At 32.8% G+C, this 18,579-nt stretch overlaps 1 protein-coding gene across 1 annotated transcript in view; it reads right to left on the bottom strand.

Annotated features, from left to right (window-relative positions):
* The window catches only part of LOC108740469 (serine proteinase stubble), a gene marked incomplete at its 3' end in the record, with an annotated part of 52,718 nt that overhangs the window by 1,255 nt on the left and 32,884 nt on the right, over positions 1-18,579 (bottom strand). Inside the window, exon 6 of the mRNA XM_018474796.2 lies at positions 15,817-15,988. Within this exon, the coding sequence (XP_018330298.2) occupies positions 15,817-15,988 (172 nt within the window). The remainder of the gene's footprint in view (positions 1-15,816; positions 15,989-18,579) is intronic.

Raw genomic sequence — 18,579 nt, 5'->3', positions numbered from 1 at the left:
GCGTGAGTCAGTGCTGCATACGATTGTTCGCCAACAAGCGCATTCCAACACGGCGTCATGATTACCTGCAGGAAATTGAGTGGAAATATTATTTTGGAAGTGACCGCAAAGAATTTAGAAACGTTTACTACCGAATTATCAGAGGGTGAGGGTCCTTCAAACCAACAAATTATCATCAAAAAGTCTTCAGTTCGAAAACTGGTTGGACATACACCTCTACTTGACCTTATCTTGAGTCAATTTTCGCATTTCTCGAAAAGTGGAGCCTGACGCTGCAAGCTGGCGGAAATTTTAAAATGACGTGGATGCGCGGTGGCAAAAGTAGGCAGTTTTAGGTATAAAGATTGCAGCCCTCATTCTTCAGTATTCCTATCAGGGACGTAGATTAAATATTTAAAAACAGGGATCAGTGAGCAAGTAATAGACAAACAAACAAAAGAACTAATTGTTGATGTTGGTGACAGTAATAGACATTCCCATGATGACAGTGAATGTAAAAACTAACTATAAAACAAAAGCAATAGGTTTATTTTTTCTTTTAGATAAGTATGGTTTCTACATTATTTTCTAGTACGCTACTGTTCTATCTGTATTAATACTATAATTTACGCCTACTAAAAGCTTATTTATGTATCGGTTCCAAATGACTTACCCAAATAGGTCATAAATGGGCAAGTACCTGCGCGACCGCTCGCCAGCTTCCTTCGTCCGACCTGTACATTTTTAACTATTTGCGAACACTACTTCTACCCCTCTTAACTCCTGTTTCTGCTAGTGACATGTATCGATCGAGGCTTGCAAGCCTGAGAAGGTATCCTATCAGCCTATCTCGACTTTTTGTAATTGATTTCCATAACGTTGACTCTTTTTGATACTTGCTCATTTATAATCTTTTCTATCCACAGTATTCTTAACATTTTAATATAATACCAAATCTCAAACATTTCTAAACTTTATTTTATCCATATCGCCCACAGTTTATATTTCACACCCATACATCTTTAATAATCGTTTTCAGTGACCAAATTAATCGTTTTCGAGCACAAAAGTGATTTGTTTTTGTTAAAAGTGACCCGATCCTACGTTTTTCTTTGTTATAAGTGTAGAAAATAAACGATTTCTTCAAGTTTATTGTGTCCTATTTTTACATTAGTTCTAACACCACCTTAATATCTTTGTTCTATTTTTATTAATTTTCATATCATACCTACTCTTCTATTAACAATATATATATAAAAAAGCTGCGCTATTTGTAGTATTTTCTAAAACGCACTGTTGAGACAGCAGGTAAAAGTTGGTCTGTGTTTTGTCGGAGCTGCCTGCGACGCGCTGAAGAGATCCAAAAAGATCGAAATCGCGATCCGCGTCTGGCAGTTTCGACAGAATACAGACCACTTCGAATTATTTTATTCGATTAAGCTAACGTGCCTATTACGTTGAGGTCAGCTACGCCGGGATTCGTTTTCAGCAAGTAGATATCCACACAAGTGGACCTTGTTGGAGCATACCTTCGTAATCCTAAAATATAGCATCGTGCTACAGATGGCGTTTACTACGCAGTTTGCAGTTTCCTTCCGTTTGGCGCTGTCTTGCATCAGTCAAGACCCGAGGTCTTCTCCTTTTTGGTATATTCAATCAAGGTATGACCTCTTCACATTTCTTCATTGTTCGATAGATTCCCGAGTAAAAATAAAAAGAACTATAACACCACCGAATCGCCTCCAAATATCTGAAATGACCCAAATTACCACCGAAATGGGTCCTACAAATAAGACGAAAATTTAAATTCTAAAATTATAGCCAAAATACTACCTCTTGAAACTCTAAAACAGCTCCAAACTAGCACCACATTAAAAAAGAACCGAAAGAGCCCTTAAACAGCACCGCAACTTACCGTAAATAAAAGGTATTTTGTCGCATGTTTTATTTTGTTTTTATTTGAAAGGAGCGGTGTCGAGATCAAAGGCAAAGTGTCGCGCTGAGGGTTGCTGATTTCTTGCCCAACAGCATTGTATTTTTTGTTTAATCTAATTTACCAATAGTGGTGGAAAAATGAATAAGTTACATTTGGTATTTTTAGTTTTCTAGTCAGTAGTAAGAGTAACATGTAGTAGAATGGATGTCTTGTTTTTCCTTTTTTATAAACAGAAAAGTTAAAGCTCGTTTAACACCTTCATTGTTTTATTTTCCACAATTAATTTCTTTTGGACCCAGTTTCACGATAAAACACTTACAGATAGGGCTTCATCCCGGTAAAAAAGTTATGATTTGCCTGAATGATTTAACTGTAGCCCTATCGAAGGCTAATAAAAAGAAAAGTTCCATTGTCCGAAATATATTTTAAGTAATCGCATTAAAAGAAGACATTAAGCAGTTCTGAACCGAGATGAAATTTACGAAAGTAAAGAAATTTAGTGCTGTTTCGTTGCTTTTTTAGTATAAATACGTCGCTCTTTCGGTGGTATTTCAGTAGCTTTTTGGTCGTTTTGTACTAAATGCGGTGCTGTTTCAGTGCTCATTTCGTAGACAATCGGCGGTTTTGTCCTGCAAACGGACCTTTTTCGGTCATATTTTGGAGAATTTTATGGAGGTAGTTTGGTTGTAATTCGGTAGTGGAATTGAAAAGAATAATTTTTACTCGGGTTGTTACATGGGATATATTATGTCCTTTAAGTATGTTTACAATTGTCGCTTTTCGCATTCAGTTAACTAAAATTGTATAGATATTTTTTCAACATGGCCTACTTGAATAAACTCTCGGCAATGGTAATTGGATTATACCATTTTTTGGCGATGAAAGTTAATTACGAAATTCGCGTCAAAACTTTTGTTGCTTGGTTTGGTTAAAATTGCATATTCCAATCACTATGTAGAACATATTTGATATTACGTGATATTATTATATTACGAGTTTACGCATGAGTTGATATTGGCAATCAATAATTCAGCTCGTTTTCGCCAGGATAAATTTGCATGGTATTTGAATAATACCTATGTACATACGTTATCTTCGAAAAATGTTCATTTTGCTTGCATCTTAATCGTGGAATCTTAGCTCCCACGGGACCTTATTAAAAAACGCCAAGCGCGCAATTTTCGATTACACGACAAAAACGATTTTCGTTTATATTCTAGGCTAAAGCAATTTCAATTTCATCATTTTCTGACGTTTGTGAATTATTAACAGCTTTCTTTTATGTCAATTTCAGGCAGTAACATTTACTGTATTGAAATGCTAAATACATTACGAATATTTTGGAAACAGTTTCCTTTGTAAAACATAGGCACGCATTTGACGTAGTCAAGTGACTTTAAAGTAAAACTCTAAAACTTTATTTTTATGAAAATCATGTTTCTCAGAAGTTTCTCTCCGTGTAATTGTATATGTTATAGTTAAAACCCGTTTTGACGGAAGGGATTTGTGAAAACTAGTTTTCACTACTAAAAATTGCACAGATGAATGATTTTGATTAGTAAAGCTTTATTGTATATGATTTTTTGCTTCATTGCACTGTATAATGCAACTTATTTTTACTTTTTCGTATTTTACTAATAAGATAAAATCCAATAATTTTTTTTTAACTGGCAACAGAACTTCTTATAACTACAATTTCCTAGTCAAAACTAGTCTTTACTGAAAAAAATAAGTTTTGACTAGTAAAAACTAGATTTGACGGAAAAAGTTTCTGAAAAATAGTTTTCACTAGTCAAAACTAGCATTGGCTGAAAACTGGTTTTAACTATAACATGTATATATCTACTTCTAACTAGGATAGTTTTAGGAATTGAATAAAATATGCAAAAGTAAGAAGTCGTATGAATTCGAAATTGATATGAATCTAAAAATATTTTTATAATTATAAGGATGATTATACATTGGCTATCTTATGGTAGGTACTTTAAATAATTCGNTCCAGCTTTGGAGGAGATTATGTTGAGAAATAAAAAAAAAAATTTTTAAAAACCTTGTTTTTCTTGGTCAGGCCGGAAACTTATCAATCCACCCTCGTATTTCATATGTACTCACATTTACTCGAAGGTTGCTCCTTGTTGAAATTAAGCAAATACGTATTTTGACAATTTTCAAAAATCAACCCTTAAGGATGAAATGCTGTTGCTACGTTTATATTTGAAATCTAAAATGGAGAAATTACATAAAATTAAAACGTAAGGGTGAATTGGGAGTTAAAAGGTTTTATGGAGAAACAATACTAATTTTTGCGAGCGAAGCCGCGGGGAAAAGCTAGTTGTTAATAAAGGTGAAATTACAGCTATTTGTAATTTATACAGTGACCAAGCACAGGTGCGGTGTGTTTCTTAGTGATTGCAATACCGTACATCGATAATTACTGCAAGTGGGCCGTTTTGGAAAGGAAAACACGTGTTTCAACCACTTTGAGTGTTCACAATATCGATAAAAAATCATAATAAGCATGCCTCTGATTACCACAAGTGGGCCATTTTGGAAAAACAAAAACGTGTTTCGCCCATTTTGACTGTGGACATTATCAACCAATACCACACTCAAAGCTGACAAAACAAGTGTCCGTTCTTTAAAATTACTTTTAATAATTAGATGTGAGGCTCTTTTATTTTATATAAATACTTACTATCGCTCATAAAGCATTAAAATTATAAATTGTTGCACAATCTTTTCAAATCTAAACTTGTCCTAACGTGTAGTTTTACTAAATAGGGTAAAACTTTTCCTAATACAATAAACTCGATAATAAATTAATAACTAACATATGTGGGTATATTCTAGCCCTAGACATATATACCTTTCACCCTGTTCGCAGTCCGTCCCTGGCGTTTATAACAGATTGTCTTGAGGAATATAAAGTAGAAAATATCTCGGCTTTCGTGGGTAGAAATTTCGAAACTAAAACTATTATGTTTTAAAGGTCACGCTTGGAAGGCGATAAACGATAGATTATCTTATGATGTGGCTATGCGTGTGTTTTATCGGTTCACGGTAGCATTAAACAAGGCGGAGAACTGCAAGTCAGGTATGTAAAAAGTGGGAAGTAGGCATAGTAGAGGTGCCTATGTAATTGGATTCATTGCACATAGTTAAACTTACAGGAAGTCAAGTTCGGCCTTACAACTTACGCCAAGCTATTGACATACGTAAACATAAAATCTTGTCCCAATTAACACACGGTCTGTTCCCAAAATTGCACCTAATACTTAATGTTGATCAAATAGTAAGTAATTAAGAAGTTCTTGTTTTCTGAAAATTTAATTGGAGAATTATTTATTAATTATAAGGATCCTATAATAATCTATATATATATAAAAGGAAGTCGTTTTAGTTACACTATTGAAAAGAGGTTGCAACGTTTCCATGGGGTATACGAGGGTGGATTGATAAGTTTCCGGCCTAACCAAGAGATGACGCCACTAGGCCTACCTTGAGGTGACATTCTATAGTACCATCCTTGGATAGCTTGTAGCTATAGTTTCAGCCCGATCTCCTTGCTAGTGTAGGTTTGACAGNTCTAATTTTCCGAATATATTTTTTACATATATAAAACGGTTAGTTTTTATTGGAAAGTAGTTAATGTAGGTGAAGAGTGAAGATCTATGTCTGGAGTGCTATTGCAGCTTTTCACTGAACATATTAACTTTTTATTTGATTTAACTTTAGAAGAAAACTTCGTCGACTTCATCATCAAAAAATTTTACATTTTTAACGTGTTTTATTATTTCAATAAACAATTAAACTAAATAGTCAAGAGATATTCTTCTTTCTCTCACATCTATTATAACTTTTTTAACAAAAATAATAGCCTTTTAAATGCCTTTAGCACACCATTTATTGTTAATCAGAAAACATACAAGAACGTTAAAAGATAACAACGAAAACAACTTGTTGGTAGGTAAGCACCTACAGTTGACCGGTTAAGTATTTATGTGGAACGCCGTCATGTTATGGCAACTACCAAAGATTTAATTAATATCTGTACGCGTATATGTGTATACACGTAAGCGATATCGCATCTTCAACTCGTTCTTCTTCTTATAGCGAGCTGATTAACTACCTTCTTTCAACGAGATTCCTCCACGGTTTACATGATAGCAACCGGTCGTGTTGTAATAGAATGCAGTTCATATAGGTACACTTAATTGTATTCAATTTGGATGGCTAAGTAAATGTTTGTTTAGGTTTTAACCTAAAGGCTTAGGCCCAATTGGCCTGGTCGATCGAATAGGTGCAATTTAATTTGAAAGTAGTACGTACATTTATCTAATTTAAATAAAAGTTTAGATATTTACTGTTGTTATAAAAATACTAATCGTTTTAATTCTCTCCTGAAGAAGACAGTATTTGGCAAAATAATTATTGTAGATTACTAATCGATAACTTTGGGCAAAATACGTAAAAATAGCGGTAAACAGCAATTTTGATTTGGAGATATCAATAGGCGGTCAGGAAAGAAACCTCTGCGTAACACGTTAAACAGCAAGTTATTGAAACGAATATTTTCTTGTTCATTTTTTGTCTTCCTTATAAAAAAAACACAGGTAGTTTTTTAATTTTGGATGAAATAGTTGCATTTCGATTTAAATTACAAATCAAATTAGATGAATCAATTTAAAATTTAACTAACTCGTATGTGATATATTTAAATACTTGTTCTTTTGCCTATCAGTAGATGTTTTCGAATATTACCGAAATTCACTTACAACAGCTTTTTTTGCATAACATAGGTATGTATGGTATAAGTGTAATTAACTGCATTAAGGCATAATACGTAAAAATTGATCAGAAATAAAGATAAACAGCTATGGGTGCAATTTAATTTGACTGCAGTACGTACATTGATTTAAATTTAATTTAAATAAAAGTTTAGTTACAGATATTTATTATTGTTATAAAAATATTAATCACTTTAGTTTTTTCACTTGAAGAAAACACTATTTGCGGAAATAATTATTGAATAATTAGTATGGATTACTAATAAATAATAATAATTAAACTTTGTGTTTTTGAAAAAGGTAGAATCAGCATTTGATTTTTCAAATTTGAATGTACATCAAAAAAACACCTAAAAATTGAAGGTCGAAAATAGGTGCCAAAATCACTCCAATGTAAAAGATATGGAAGAAATAATGGTGTTTTGCTAATGAAATTATAATTGCGAAACAAAATTCAGAACTTCTGAAAAAGCATGAGTTGAATTTTTTTCACTAGTTGCTACAACCTTCCCAATTGCTTTTTCCTAATTATTTATCTGTGTATTATTTTTAACAGTTTAGACTAGCCAAGCTTATAAGTAAGTGAGAAGAAGGGACAGTGATTTTCCAAACTTCGATTAAGTGCATAGCAAATTTAGAGAATACAATTATTAAGTTCCTACTACATTTTTATTTTTTTGTTAGTCTTTTTTAACGGATAATGTTATTACTTTGTTCCTTTTCTAATCAAATACCAAATGCTGATAACTATAAATGGACAATATTTATAATTTATTAATTCCAGGAAGTAACCTAAATTTCTTAAGCAATTTACTAATGGTAGAAGATTAGAACTCACTGACTTCTTTGTCTGACTTTAAAAACCTAAATCTACCACCTTACCCATTCAAAAATAATTGAATAGGCCATTATATGATTCTTAAAAAGCTATTTAGTATCTAATCTTTTTGAAAATTATTCTAATATTACTACCGGCAATATAAGTTGTACTTCATTTATGGAAAATCGAATTTGATTCAAAATTAGATACCTTTTATTTTTTAATCCATTACTTGAATTAAAATTGATATATAGGTAATATTACATCAAGAATTAATGACATTTCAGTTCTTAGAACTAAAATTAAATGACCCCATACAACTAATTATAATTAGTAAAATAAACAATGAGATATTATTTTCCGATTAGAAATATTAAAATAAGTTTTAAACCATTACCAAAGTCTCATTATGGTAATGATGGCAAAATTCTCGTATAAGATGTTACATTATTAGCGGGTTGGATAAATATTAATTGTGTATTCATATAGGCTTGTAATAATAACATGATTAATATTAAATTATAACTATCTTCGTATATGATTTATAAATAAATGAATTTGAATTGGATGCTGCAGAAATCTAAATTATTTTTGTGATTGTAGTAAATATTTTGTGATGTGATTCGGTGTTCCGGGTTAAATTAGTTGCAAGTCATAACCCAACCTAGCCCATTACAGAAACATTGCAGTATTAATAAAATTAAAAAACTTCTCTAGTTTATTAATAATGTCATACAGGTTTTGCGCAAACTAAAAGTGAAATTATTGTACTTAACATTTTAAATATTAATAAAGAAGTTCTTAAGTTATTAGCAATTAATAATTACATCGTTATATAATAATTATTTGTTCATAAAATAAAAAGCTTACCTTTAAACGACTAGATGGTATTGTTTAATAATAAAAACTTAACAAAATCAATCAACTTAATCAACTGAACACGACAAAAATCAAAAGTTAGGTGACGTTTACTTATAACCGGCAAACATTTTCGCACATTAACTGTTCATCCCTCGGTGGTCAATTATTTAAACCGAATTTTGTTTTCGATGGGCACACACTGTTCATCGAATAGAATTTGAATTTGGCGCGCTGTCGTTGTTACCAGTAGGGCATGGGCATCTTCGCGAGGACTAAGTGCCTATGGTCATTAGTTCGCAGTATCGCAGTCGTTGTCAGACCGGCGCTAAGAAGGGACTGTTGGCAAAGTCATCTGCCATCCTCGACTGAATTTGGTTCATCGACCTTTTCGACAGAGCGTATGGTTGAAGAGAATTAACTGTCTTCAGGAGGGGAGGTACCGTTAATAGGTTTAAGCTAATTACCAGGAGACCCATCGCGCGTCAGGTGTCGGTCAAAGAAGGTGCTCGCTGTTAGTTGCACTGGTCATTTTCGAGGTCGCTGACAAGAATTGAGATTACCTTTCTGGGTTACACGATCTTCGAGTTCTTGCATACATTTAACCAACGGAGGTAACCTTCTAATGCTAAGAGGACCCGCTCAATAAGCTACAAATAAGAAGAAAAGCGCACTTTTCATAAGGGTAAATTATAAGTAAAGGAGAGTGTAGATCTTCCTTTCAGTTACTTTTCGTCGATTAAAGATATGTTATGGCCCGTATATTGTCATAGTTAAATAAGGGTAGTCAGGGCAGCCTTTTTAACTATAAAACATAATGCTTATATATATGATATAACATATTTTTAAGCAATCTTGTCGGTCAATAGTGAAAGCGATTCAGAAACGAATTTTTTATATTTTAAGGGTACAGTTTTGGCAATGAATGAATACGAAACTAAATGAAAGTCGTCATCATAAGGTCGTCAGTCCTAAAACTGGTTAGGCACGTACCTCAACTCTTTCCTAGTCTGAGCTAATATTCGCATTTCCCTAAAACTAGAACATCACCAATATCCTTAACTATTTGCAAACAGTAATCTAATCTAGGTTTACTTCTACCCCTCCTAATTCCCGTTTCTGCCTCTACTATGTCTCTGACTAGAGCTTCATGCCTGAGAAGGTGCCCTACTAACCTACCTCGCCTATTCCTTATTGACTTCCATAGAGCTCTCTGTACTCCTATTTTTTCTAATACCTCTATTTCTAACCTTCTCTATCCACGGTATCCTCTTCATTCGCCTGTAACACCCCATTTCGAACGTTTCTAATCTTTTCTTTTCCGCCGCGCCCACTGTAAATGTTTCGCACCCGTACAGCGCCGCACTCAAACACCTTTAACAACCTTTTTCGAATTTTAAATTAACCATTCGCGAGCCTAGAAGTGACTTCTTTTTATTGGAAGCGACTCGACCCTGCGCTATCCTCTGCTTTATATCCCTACTACTCCTTTTGTCCTGACTTATCTATAAAAGTGAAACAAAAATATTGATATGCAAGGGAAGAAAAAGTCGGGAATGAGTGAATATAAATATTGGAGACGAAAAATTTGGCTGATTATCGGGATCTAGGAAGTCAGATAAGATAAGATGTAAGGAGAAATAGAGATATCATGCAAAGGATAATGCAGGGCCGAACCGCTTTCAACAAAATTTCTAAAAATATTGTTAAAGGTTAATCTGGAATACGGCTCTGTACGGTGGACACAGCGGAAATGATAAAAGCCTTTGAAATCCAGTGTGGCAAATTATTACCGTGGGTAAAAAAATTAGGAGGTATTAGAAAGAGTAGGGAAACAGAGGAAGTGAGATAGGTTTGTGAGACACCTCATGCACGCAGGTTAGTTAGAGACAAGAAGCAGAACCAGGAGTTAAGAGGAGTAGAAGTAGACATACATTAGACTACTCTTAACAAATAATTAAAGATGTGCAATGTTCTAGTCCTCTGGTAGTAGAGATTAAGCGTAGAGTAGATTGCTGTTCATCTTCCTTACAAAAAAAAAGAGTTTAATTTTGAAAGAAAAAGCAGCATTTCGATTTTACCTACAAATAAAAGTATATGAATAAATTTAAATGTTTATTATTTTGACTATATGCTTTAAATTTTACCACATTCCACTTAAGAAAGCATTTTTTGTTAAATACATGATATAAGTAGATATAACTAATTGCAAGACATAACACGTAAAATTGACCAAAACCAAAGAAAAACAGCAGTTTTGATGTGGAGATATCAACAGGCAGTCAGGAAAGAAACCTCTACGCAATACAAACATTCATAGCCTTCCTTACAAAAGAACACATAGATATCGTTCTAATTTTGGAAAGAAAAGTTGCATTTCGTTTTCAACTACAAATCAATGTAGTTGAATTAATTTCTTATATATTAAAATACTTATTCTTTTGTCGATGTCTTCAAACTTTACCACGATCTACTTATATAACATTTTTTTACATAATATATGGTATATGTATAACTAACTGCAAGGCATAACACTTAAAAATTGACCAGAAATAGAGATTAACAGCACTTTTGGTGTGGAGATATCAATAGGCGGTCAAGAAAGAAACCTTTACGTAGTTTTTGATAGAAATATCTTCGTGTTCATTTTTAGCCTTCCTTACAAAATGAAAAAAAAATATTGTTATCGTTTTAATTTTGGAAGAAAAACCTGCATTTCGACTTCAACTGCAAATCAAAGTAGATGCTTACCCTTTTTTACCGATGCTTTCAAATTCTAAGCTACCTACGAAAGGTTTTCTTTGTATAGTTCATAGTCTAAGTATAACTGATTTCAAAGCACAGCATGTAAAAATATATTAGAATCAGAGATAGACAGCAGTTTTTATATGGAGATATCAATACGCAGTCAGGAAAGAAACCTCGGCGTAAGAAACGATTATCTCCTTGTTCTTTTTTGGCACACAGGTATCGTTTTAATATAATTATTATATATTTTCAATGCTAATTCTTTCGCCGATGTTTTCAAATTTTATCACGATCCACTTGATAAGGTTTTTTGCATTATAGATAGTATAAATATATATAAACATACTGTAAACAGAGATAAACAGCGGTTTTGATGTGGAGATATTAATAGGCTCTCGGGAAAGAAGCCTCTGCGTAATAGAAGCGCAAGTTATTGAAGCGAATATTTCTTTTGTTCGATTTTACTCTTCCTTCCAAAAAAACACGCAAGTTTTTTTTTTAAATATAGAATTTTTTCGGATTCAATTACAAGTCAAAGTAGACGAATTAATTTGTTCTAGCTATATTTAAATGTCTATTCTCTTGCTTGTCAGTAATTTTTTTTTTTCAAATACAGTCGACTCTCGTTCGAAATTTTTGAGAGAAAATAAATAAAACTTGGAATTATTAAGTGTTGATCAATTATTATTTATTAACTGCTATTCTTTAACAATGACAAAAGTTTATAGGTACATTCGTGTACATATTCCTAATGCGAATTAATTAATCTTTCGAAAGAACTCTGTTATACTGGTTTGCTTTTTTGATCAACTTCTTCTTTTCAGCAATCGTCAAGCATTTATATTTTTTAGGACTAACGCAAACTTTTAATCTGTATAGAACGAAAGAGTAACAGTAGCTGAAACATAACTAAACAAACCAATTCGTGCGGAAGTGTGTATTAAACTAATCATAACAAAAACAAAGCTCGACGATACGATGATACAAGTTTGAATTTGCCTCAAAATGTATGTACTCACAATCTTCCTGTCTCTTTCTCTCTGCAACATTGAATTGTCGAGTGTTTCACGCCGATGAGTTCGAATTAACGCATCGTTTTGTTAGGTAGCAATGATTTTTTCGTTCGAATTACCAAGTGCATAAAAATGTATTGATTTAGTTCGAAATATACAGAGATTTTGTAAGGAACTCGTGATAACTTTGACTTATAGAAAGGTTCGAATTATCGCAGGTTTAAATGAACGAGAGTCGACTGTATTACCAAAGCACACTGATGAAAGTTTTTCGGCATAATATACGGTATAAATATAACTAATTGGAAGATATAATTTTGATGTGGAGATATCAATAGGCAGTCAGGAATGAAACCTGTGCGTAACACATGTAGAAATTAATCAAATTTAATTATTTGAAGCTAATAATTATAATGAATCGCAATTTATTATAATTAAAACACTAATAAAACTTAACGTTCTACAAATAGACAAGGAATCTGCAAATAATTCTACCTTGAAAGAACAGTTAGGACGAAACCACATTTAGTGGGTCTTTTTATTCAGGGTAAAAAAAAGAAACAGTGCAAAACAATGTAAGTATTTATTGAAAAAAAATATTGTTTTATTTCATAGGTTGCAGATAGTTATTACTCTTTATACTTTGATTAAAATGTTTCACAATTATACAAGCACACAAGCTTATTTACTTTATTATTACTTTATTCTCTTTTATTTAGATCATAGTTTAGAAATAACGTTAGTTAATTAATGTCATTCCAATCTTCAAGTACATTGAGGTCAATATAGCTTAGATAGTGACATATTTAATAAAATTGCTATGTACCGGGTTAATTGCCATTTTTCCACGAAGTATCATCCTACAAAAAGAAAGTCAATTTGAAAGGATTTTCTTCGGACTACAACAGTATAATGCTAATGATCCTTTTCTTAATGACATATGTAATAAACTTGACACATTTCAACCGCTACTTATCTTTAGTAAGAGAAGAAGGAATGGGAAGAAATTTTCTCATAATTGAATTACGTATTTTTAAAATCACGTAACTCTTCTATGAAAATGAGGACGTCATTTTGTAGTCATTATTCTTTATCCTCTTGATTTTAATTTTTGTGCACATTTAATCCTGATTTACATTTCCTGTGGCTTATACAATAATTGATCAATAAATGTTTGGTGAAAATTATTAGTTATTAAATTAACAATTTTAATAAAGAAGGTTTGGGTTAGGTTGACCAGAAATTTTGATGATTATGTAGTTGATGTTATCCAATAATACTATTTCTATTCTTACTAGTAATTATTTGTTTAACTTTTTAAAAATTTTGCTAAAAAGAAATAAAAAATAACTGAAAGGGTAAAGGTATTAAAAATGCGACTATAATAACGATAAATTTATTCAAATAAAAACTTACATGTAATAATTATATTTTATAAATAGATATAAATACATATTTACTATTATCACTTTTTTATATTAGCAATTATTTATAATACTGAATTGCTCCTCTTTGCATTTTAAACATTAGGTATTATAGTACAAACATTACTTACGCAAATAGACTCTATAAGAGGTACAATAATAGTAATCCATGATTTGTTACTACCTAATTGTAGGCAATCTCATGTGTTACGTTACCATTTTGTTGATTACCCTTAACAATATTACCTGATGTATATGATGTCGTGTGATGTGATTATTTTAGTGTAATTTTTTTGTTCGTTTAGTATTTTTAAATATTTTTCATAAAATTGATAAACAAAGTGCAAATTATTATTAAGTATAACATTGGTATAATAATTTGGGTTAATTAATTTCTATATAAAAACAAATCCAGAGATATTAGAGAAAGGGGCATAAACAAAGCAAACTGTACAAAAGGTAAACGAACGCACCGAAAAGTAAACATAATCAGATGCGCACTGTCTCTCTGCGCAGCGACTTACAGCTTGTCATCTCCGAACACAGCTTGTGATGCTTTTACGGCTCGCGTTATCCATTTGCGCCCCTATGTCTCTAATCCTCTTGAAAGTCGATTTAAAGGAAACTGTTTTAGTCGTTTGTTACTTTACGTATGTAATAAGTCCATTGTTTTGACAAAACAAATTTAATTGGTTAGGAAGTTTCATTGAAAATTAAATGTTATTCTGTAAGTATTAAAGGTGTTTTATTTTGAGGATGCTTTTACCAGGTTCATAAGCCTGTAATACTTCCACTTAGGGATGCGACATTTTTATATGCTACAGTCGATGTCCATCTTATGTAGAAACAGGACAATCTTAGCCATAATCTACGATGATAATTAGGAAGATTGACACCGTCCGGATGATCTATGTGCACCTTATGGACTTCGCCCGTAGAGGTATTTCAAAATCTCATGAGCCGTAAAATGCGTGAGAGGCAGATTTTACTGCATTCATATTCACAAAAACATTGGCTCGGCTCTTAATTATGTACGTGCCTCGTTATGTATTCCTGGGGAAGCTTCAAATAAAGTGTAGAAAATAACAGCCAATGCTATTGAGAGGTAGAAATTAATGGACGGATACAATCCTGATCACTGCATAAAATAAGATGAAAGCTCATGAGATTCTGAATTACCTCTAGCATACATACACCAATCCTGTCTCAGTGAAGTTGACTCAGCATGCGAATTCATGTCATTATAAAAAATGCCTCTTAGAAAATGTGTATAATTTTAGGATCTCTCATTCAGTCAGGAAAATTAGATATTTCTTAAAGGTTTTCGTCATTTTCACAAAAATACATATTTTAGCTGATTCAGTCAACTTTAGTGAGACAGAAATCATATAATTTCTAGCTACTTATTTATCAACCACTGCAAATAAAATTTTAAAATATACAATAAGTTCATTCCATATTTATAAATTTATGTTAGCAAACCGCGATGGGCGTAATTTGTTTATTATTTGTATGATGGTAATTAAAATTTTGTTATTCTATTTTCGCAGGGGATATTTGGTTTTCAATATACACACCTGTTTGAGTATCTACGATTATCTGTAGAATTTTCGACTGTTTTGTAAAATTAAAGTTTCTGATTTTTTTCGAAATTCCATCATCCAGAGATGTGTGAGTTTGCCAAAATTTCAATTCGAATAATTGTATTATACTCAAAATTTGAATCGAATAAATCGATGCATTGAAACGAACTGCGAAATATTCCATATTTTCATAAGTATGTATTTGAAATAAAAAAAAAACAATTTAAGAATGAATGCATCCTTCTTTTACTGTAATGCCAACTAAGCCCTGATTAGGTACTAACTGTCAACTGCGATTAGTTATTAACAAATAATTTATTAGTAATAAATAATTATTAATTATTAGATAACTTTGTCTTGGTATTCTTAAAAAGGTATTGTGTGCTGTACGATTCCCAGACAACAAATAAATATTATTTTGTGATAAACTTTTACCGGTTTTACATCGATATATCTTTTTCTACGTTGATATTAATGAAGGTAGCTGATGCTGTTTGAGATGACAAGAATGTTAAATGGAATTTGTATGATTTGAGGGGGGAGATATTTGCTTTTCAGTGAACAATAACTGAATTATTTGTATGCCTTGGTAGTCTTCATTCTACCTCCGCAAATAATGTCCACACTAGTTGGCACGTTTTGTCTCAATCTGACATTCCAACTTTATCCCATTACTGCGTCCATCCAAGGCACAAATTTCTGGATGTTTGTATAAACTCCCGGCAAATGTTCCCTGCCACATCCAATGCCCCACGACACCAGTCCAATCAGCGTTTTGCGCCCTTCGACGGTCATTGTCAAGGGTCCTCCTGAGTCACCTTGACATGAATCTCTACCACCCTGCAATTATTAAACGGGGCTTATGAAATTATTTATCCCAACAATTTACTGAGGACGATTTAAAACAATTAATCTCCTTTACGCGCAGGGGTATAGTAAACCACGATTCTTGAAATGATTAAGAAGGGCGTCTATACCTACCATTCTATCTACGAGGGTTAATAATAACGTAATTTGTACAAAAACCATAGTAGTTTAGAAACATTTTTGACTTTGAATAGGATCCAATTAACTACCTTCACCTTGTTTTTAAAAAGACAAACATGTTATCAAAGTAAAAGCCTTGGATAGCTTGCCTGACATTCGCTCAACATTTTTTGGGTCGCCTTACTTTGCAAAATTGTCCACTAAAAGCCTTTTTATTTTAATGGAATAATATACGGGGTCTAGCCAAAAAGTATCGTGAATTTTGTGTTTTTTCAAAAATTATTTATTGTTTCATGAATATCTATTTTGTTCCCTTCAAAGTAATCCCCACTAGATATTATACACTTGTGCCAACGTTTTTTCCAATCCTCGAAGCACCTCAGAAAATCATTTTTTGTGATCTTGTTCAGTTTCTCCTTCAGTACCGCCTTTATCTCCTCAATCGTAGCGTAGCGTCATCTTTTCATGGGCCTCGTCAGTTTTGGGAACAAGAAAAAGTCACAGGAGGCCAGATCTGGGGAAAACGGTGGCTGCACTCTATTATTAGAGTGTTGTTTTTGGCCAAAAATTCGCTCTCAAGCAACGATGTGAGCAGAGACGCTTTCATGGTTCAAAGCCAATTTTTGTTCTTCAACAAATCCGGGAATTTCTGGCGGATTGCTTAGCGTAAATTGCGCATAACTTACCCTGTGGCACCACGCCCCTGCGATCGAAGAAAACTGTAAGTTAAACCTTCACATTCGACTTAACTTGGCGCGCTTTTTTCGGTCTTGGCTCGTGCGGCAGCTTCCATTGGGATGATTGACCTTTGGTTTCTACGTCATAACCATAAACCCGTGATTTATTACCAGTTATAACCCTCTGAAGCAAATTTGGGTCGTCGCGGACAGAGTCCAATAGCTCCTTAGCAATGTTAATGCGATGCTGTTTTTGGTCGAAAGCAATTTCGGTGCGAATTTTGCGGTTACTCCTCTCATGTCCAAATCATTAGTAAAAATCGAACGGCAGGAGCCAATCGATATGTTTAGGTCCTCAGCAACTTCTCTAACGGTGATTCGACGATTGGTCAATATTATTTTCTTCACTTCATCAATGTTTTCGTCTGTCTCTTCGATTCAAGGTAGCTTCACCATATGCTATAGTCAACATTTGGAATCTACTTCTATTTTGACGACATGAATTTCACAGAAGTGTTAAATTTCTTGAAAAATAAATATCTACTTTAAATTTGCTATTTTTGTAGTTTATCTCTTTATGTATCCTCGTTCATTTCTTTTTAATTATCTATGACGTGACAAATTATGTAACTTAACACGCTGTGAACCTTAACAATTCAAAAAGAAAAAGGATTTTTGATTTTACTATTATCTCTTTATTAATTTAAAGATTCATACTTTTATTCTTTTGTTTTTTTCCATACGAAATTAAAAATTTTCAATTAAAGCAAATTCTAGTTGGAATATCAATTTATAGTGTCCGTTACGTTACTGGTTTCCGTTACGTTAGGCCCTCAAAATGAAAAAATATTTCAATAAGTAAGATATCCTTTTCTTTCTGTAGGTGCTCGGTTCTATTTTTTTTTCTTATTAGCGTCTTCGTTTCTTGTTTTCCGAGTGTTAATTCAATTTTATCAGTTTTATCAGTATGCAAATATATTAACGCCTCACCCCGACAGAATTTTAAATTGTTCCTTAATTATCTTTCGATTGCTATTTTCGAAGAAAATCAAACCTAGGAGGAGGCTAGCAATGGTCGTTTTGAAACTGCTAACCGTGATGGTTGTTGGCAGTCTTTGATCCTAACATCTAGGTACATATCAATTATTTCATTTTACTTCTTTTACCTCTTTATATCCAGCACATAGGAAAACGTCATGTATTGTTTCCCTTCTACCAGCCGCTCTAAACCATCTTTGGCATCTATCGTTTGGTATAACTTCAACATCTACTTCTTGTAAAACGGAGGGTACCGTTGCTTGTCCATGTCTTGTACGACCCCATCCCGCCACGGTTGCCCTTTTTCCAACCAGTTTAACCTTAAAAAGAAACAACAATATCCAGTATAATTAAACGTTAAAGAAAACCACCAATAGAAGAAAACACCGCTAAAGAGTATGTACAACATTTTCTAATTGTGACACACAAACTGTGGAAAGAACTGAATACTTTGGCAGTAGCTATAGTTAAGAAATTCAAAATTGGCAGAGTCCGCAATAAAACTGTCACATTTACCTTCTTCTTTCAACTTACTAACTAGATTAGAGCGGTAGCTAACAGAAAGCCTACTTTTACTCCCGACAGATGTTGTAGGGAATATTTTAAACATAAAAAAGAGATGCTAGGTAGGAATTGCAGCGGACACTAATAAAAAAAAAGGAACAACATTACACCAATTGATGTGTAATTGAAACAGATGCAGAAAAGCAGAGTTTGAGTATGTTGCCA

The sequence above is a fragment of the Agrilus planipennis genome, unplaced genomic scaffold (assembly GCF_000699045.2).
Source record: "Agrilus planipennis isolate EAB-ADULT unplaced genomic scaffold, Apla_2.0 scaffold57, whole genome shotgun sequence".
Taxonomy (NCBI): domain Eukaryota; kingdom Metazoa; phylum Arthropoda; class Insecta; order Coleoptera; family Buprestidae; genus Agrilus; species Agrilus planipennis.
The sequence above is the reverse complement of the archived record's forward strand: the minus strand, read 5'-3'. Positions and strand labels throughout refer to the sequence as shown.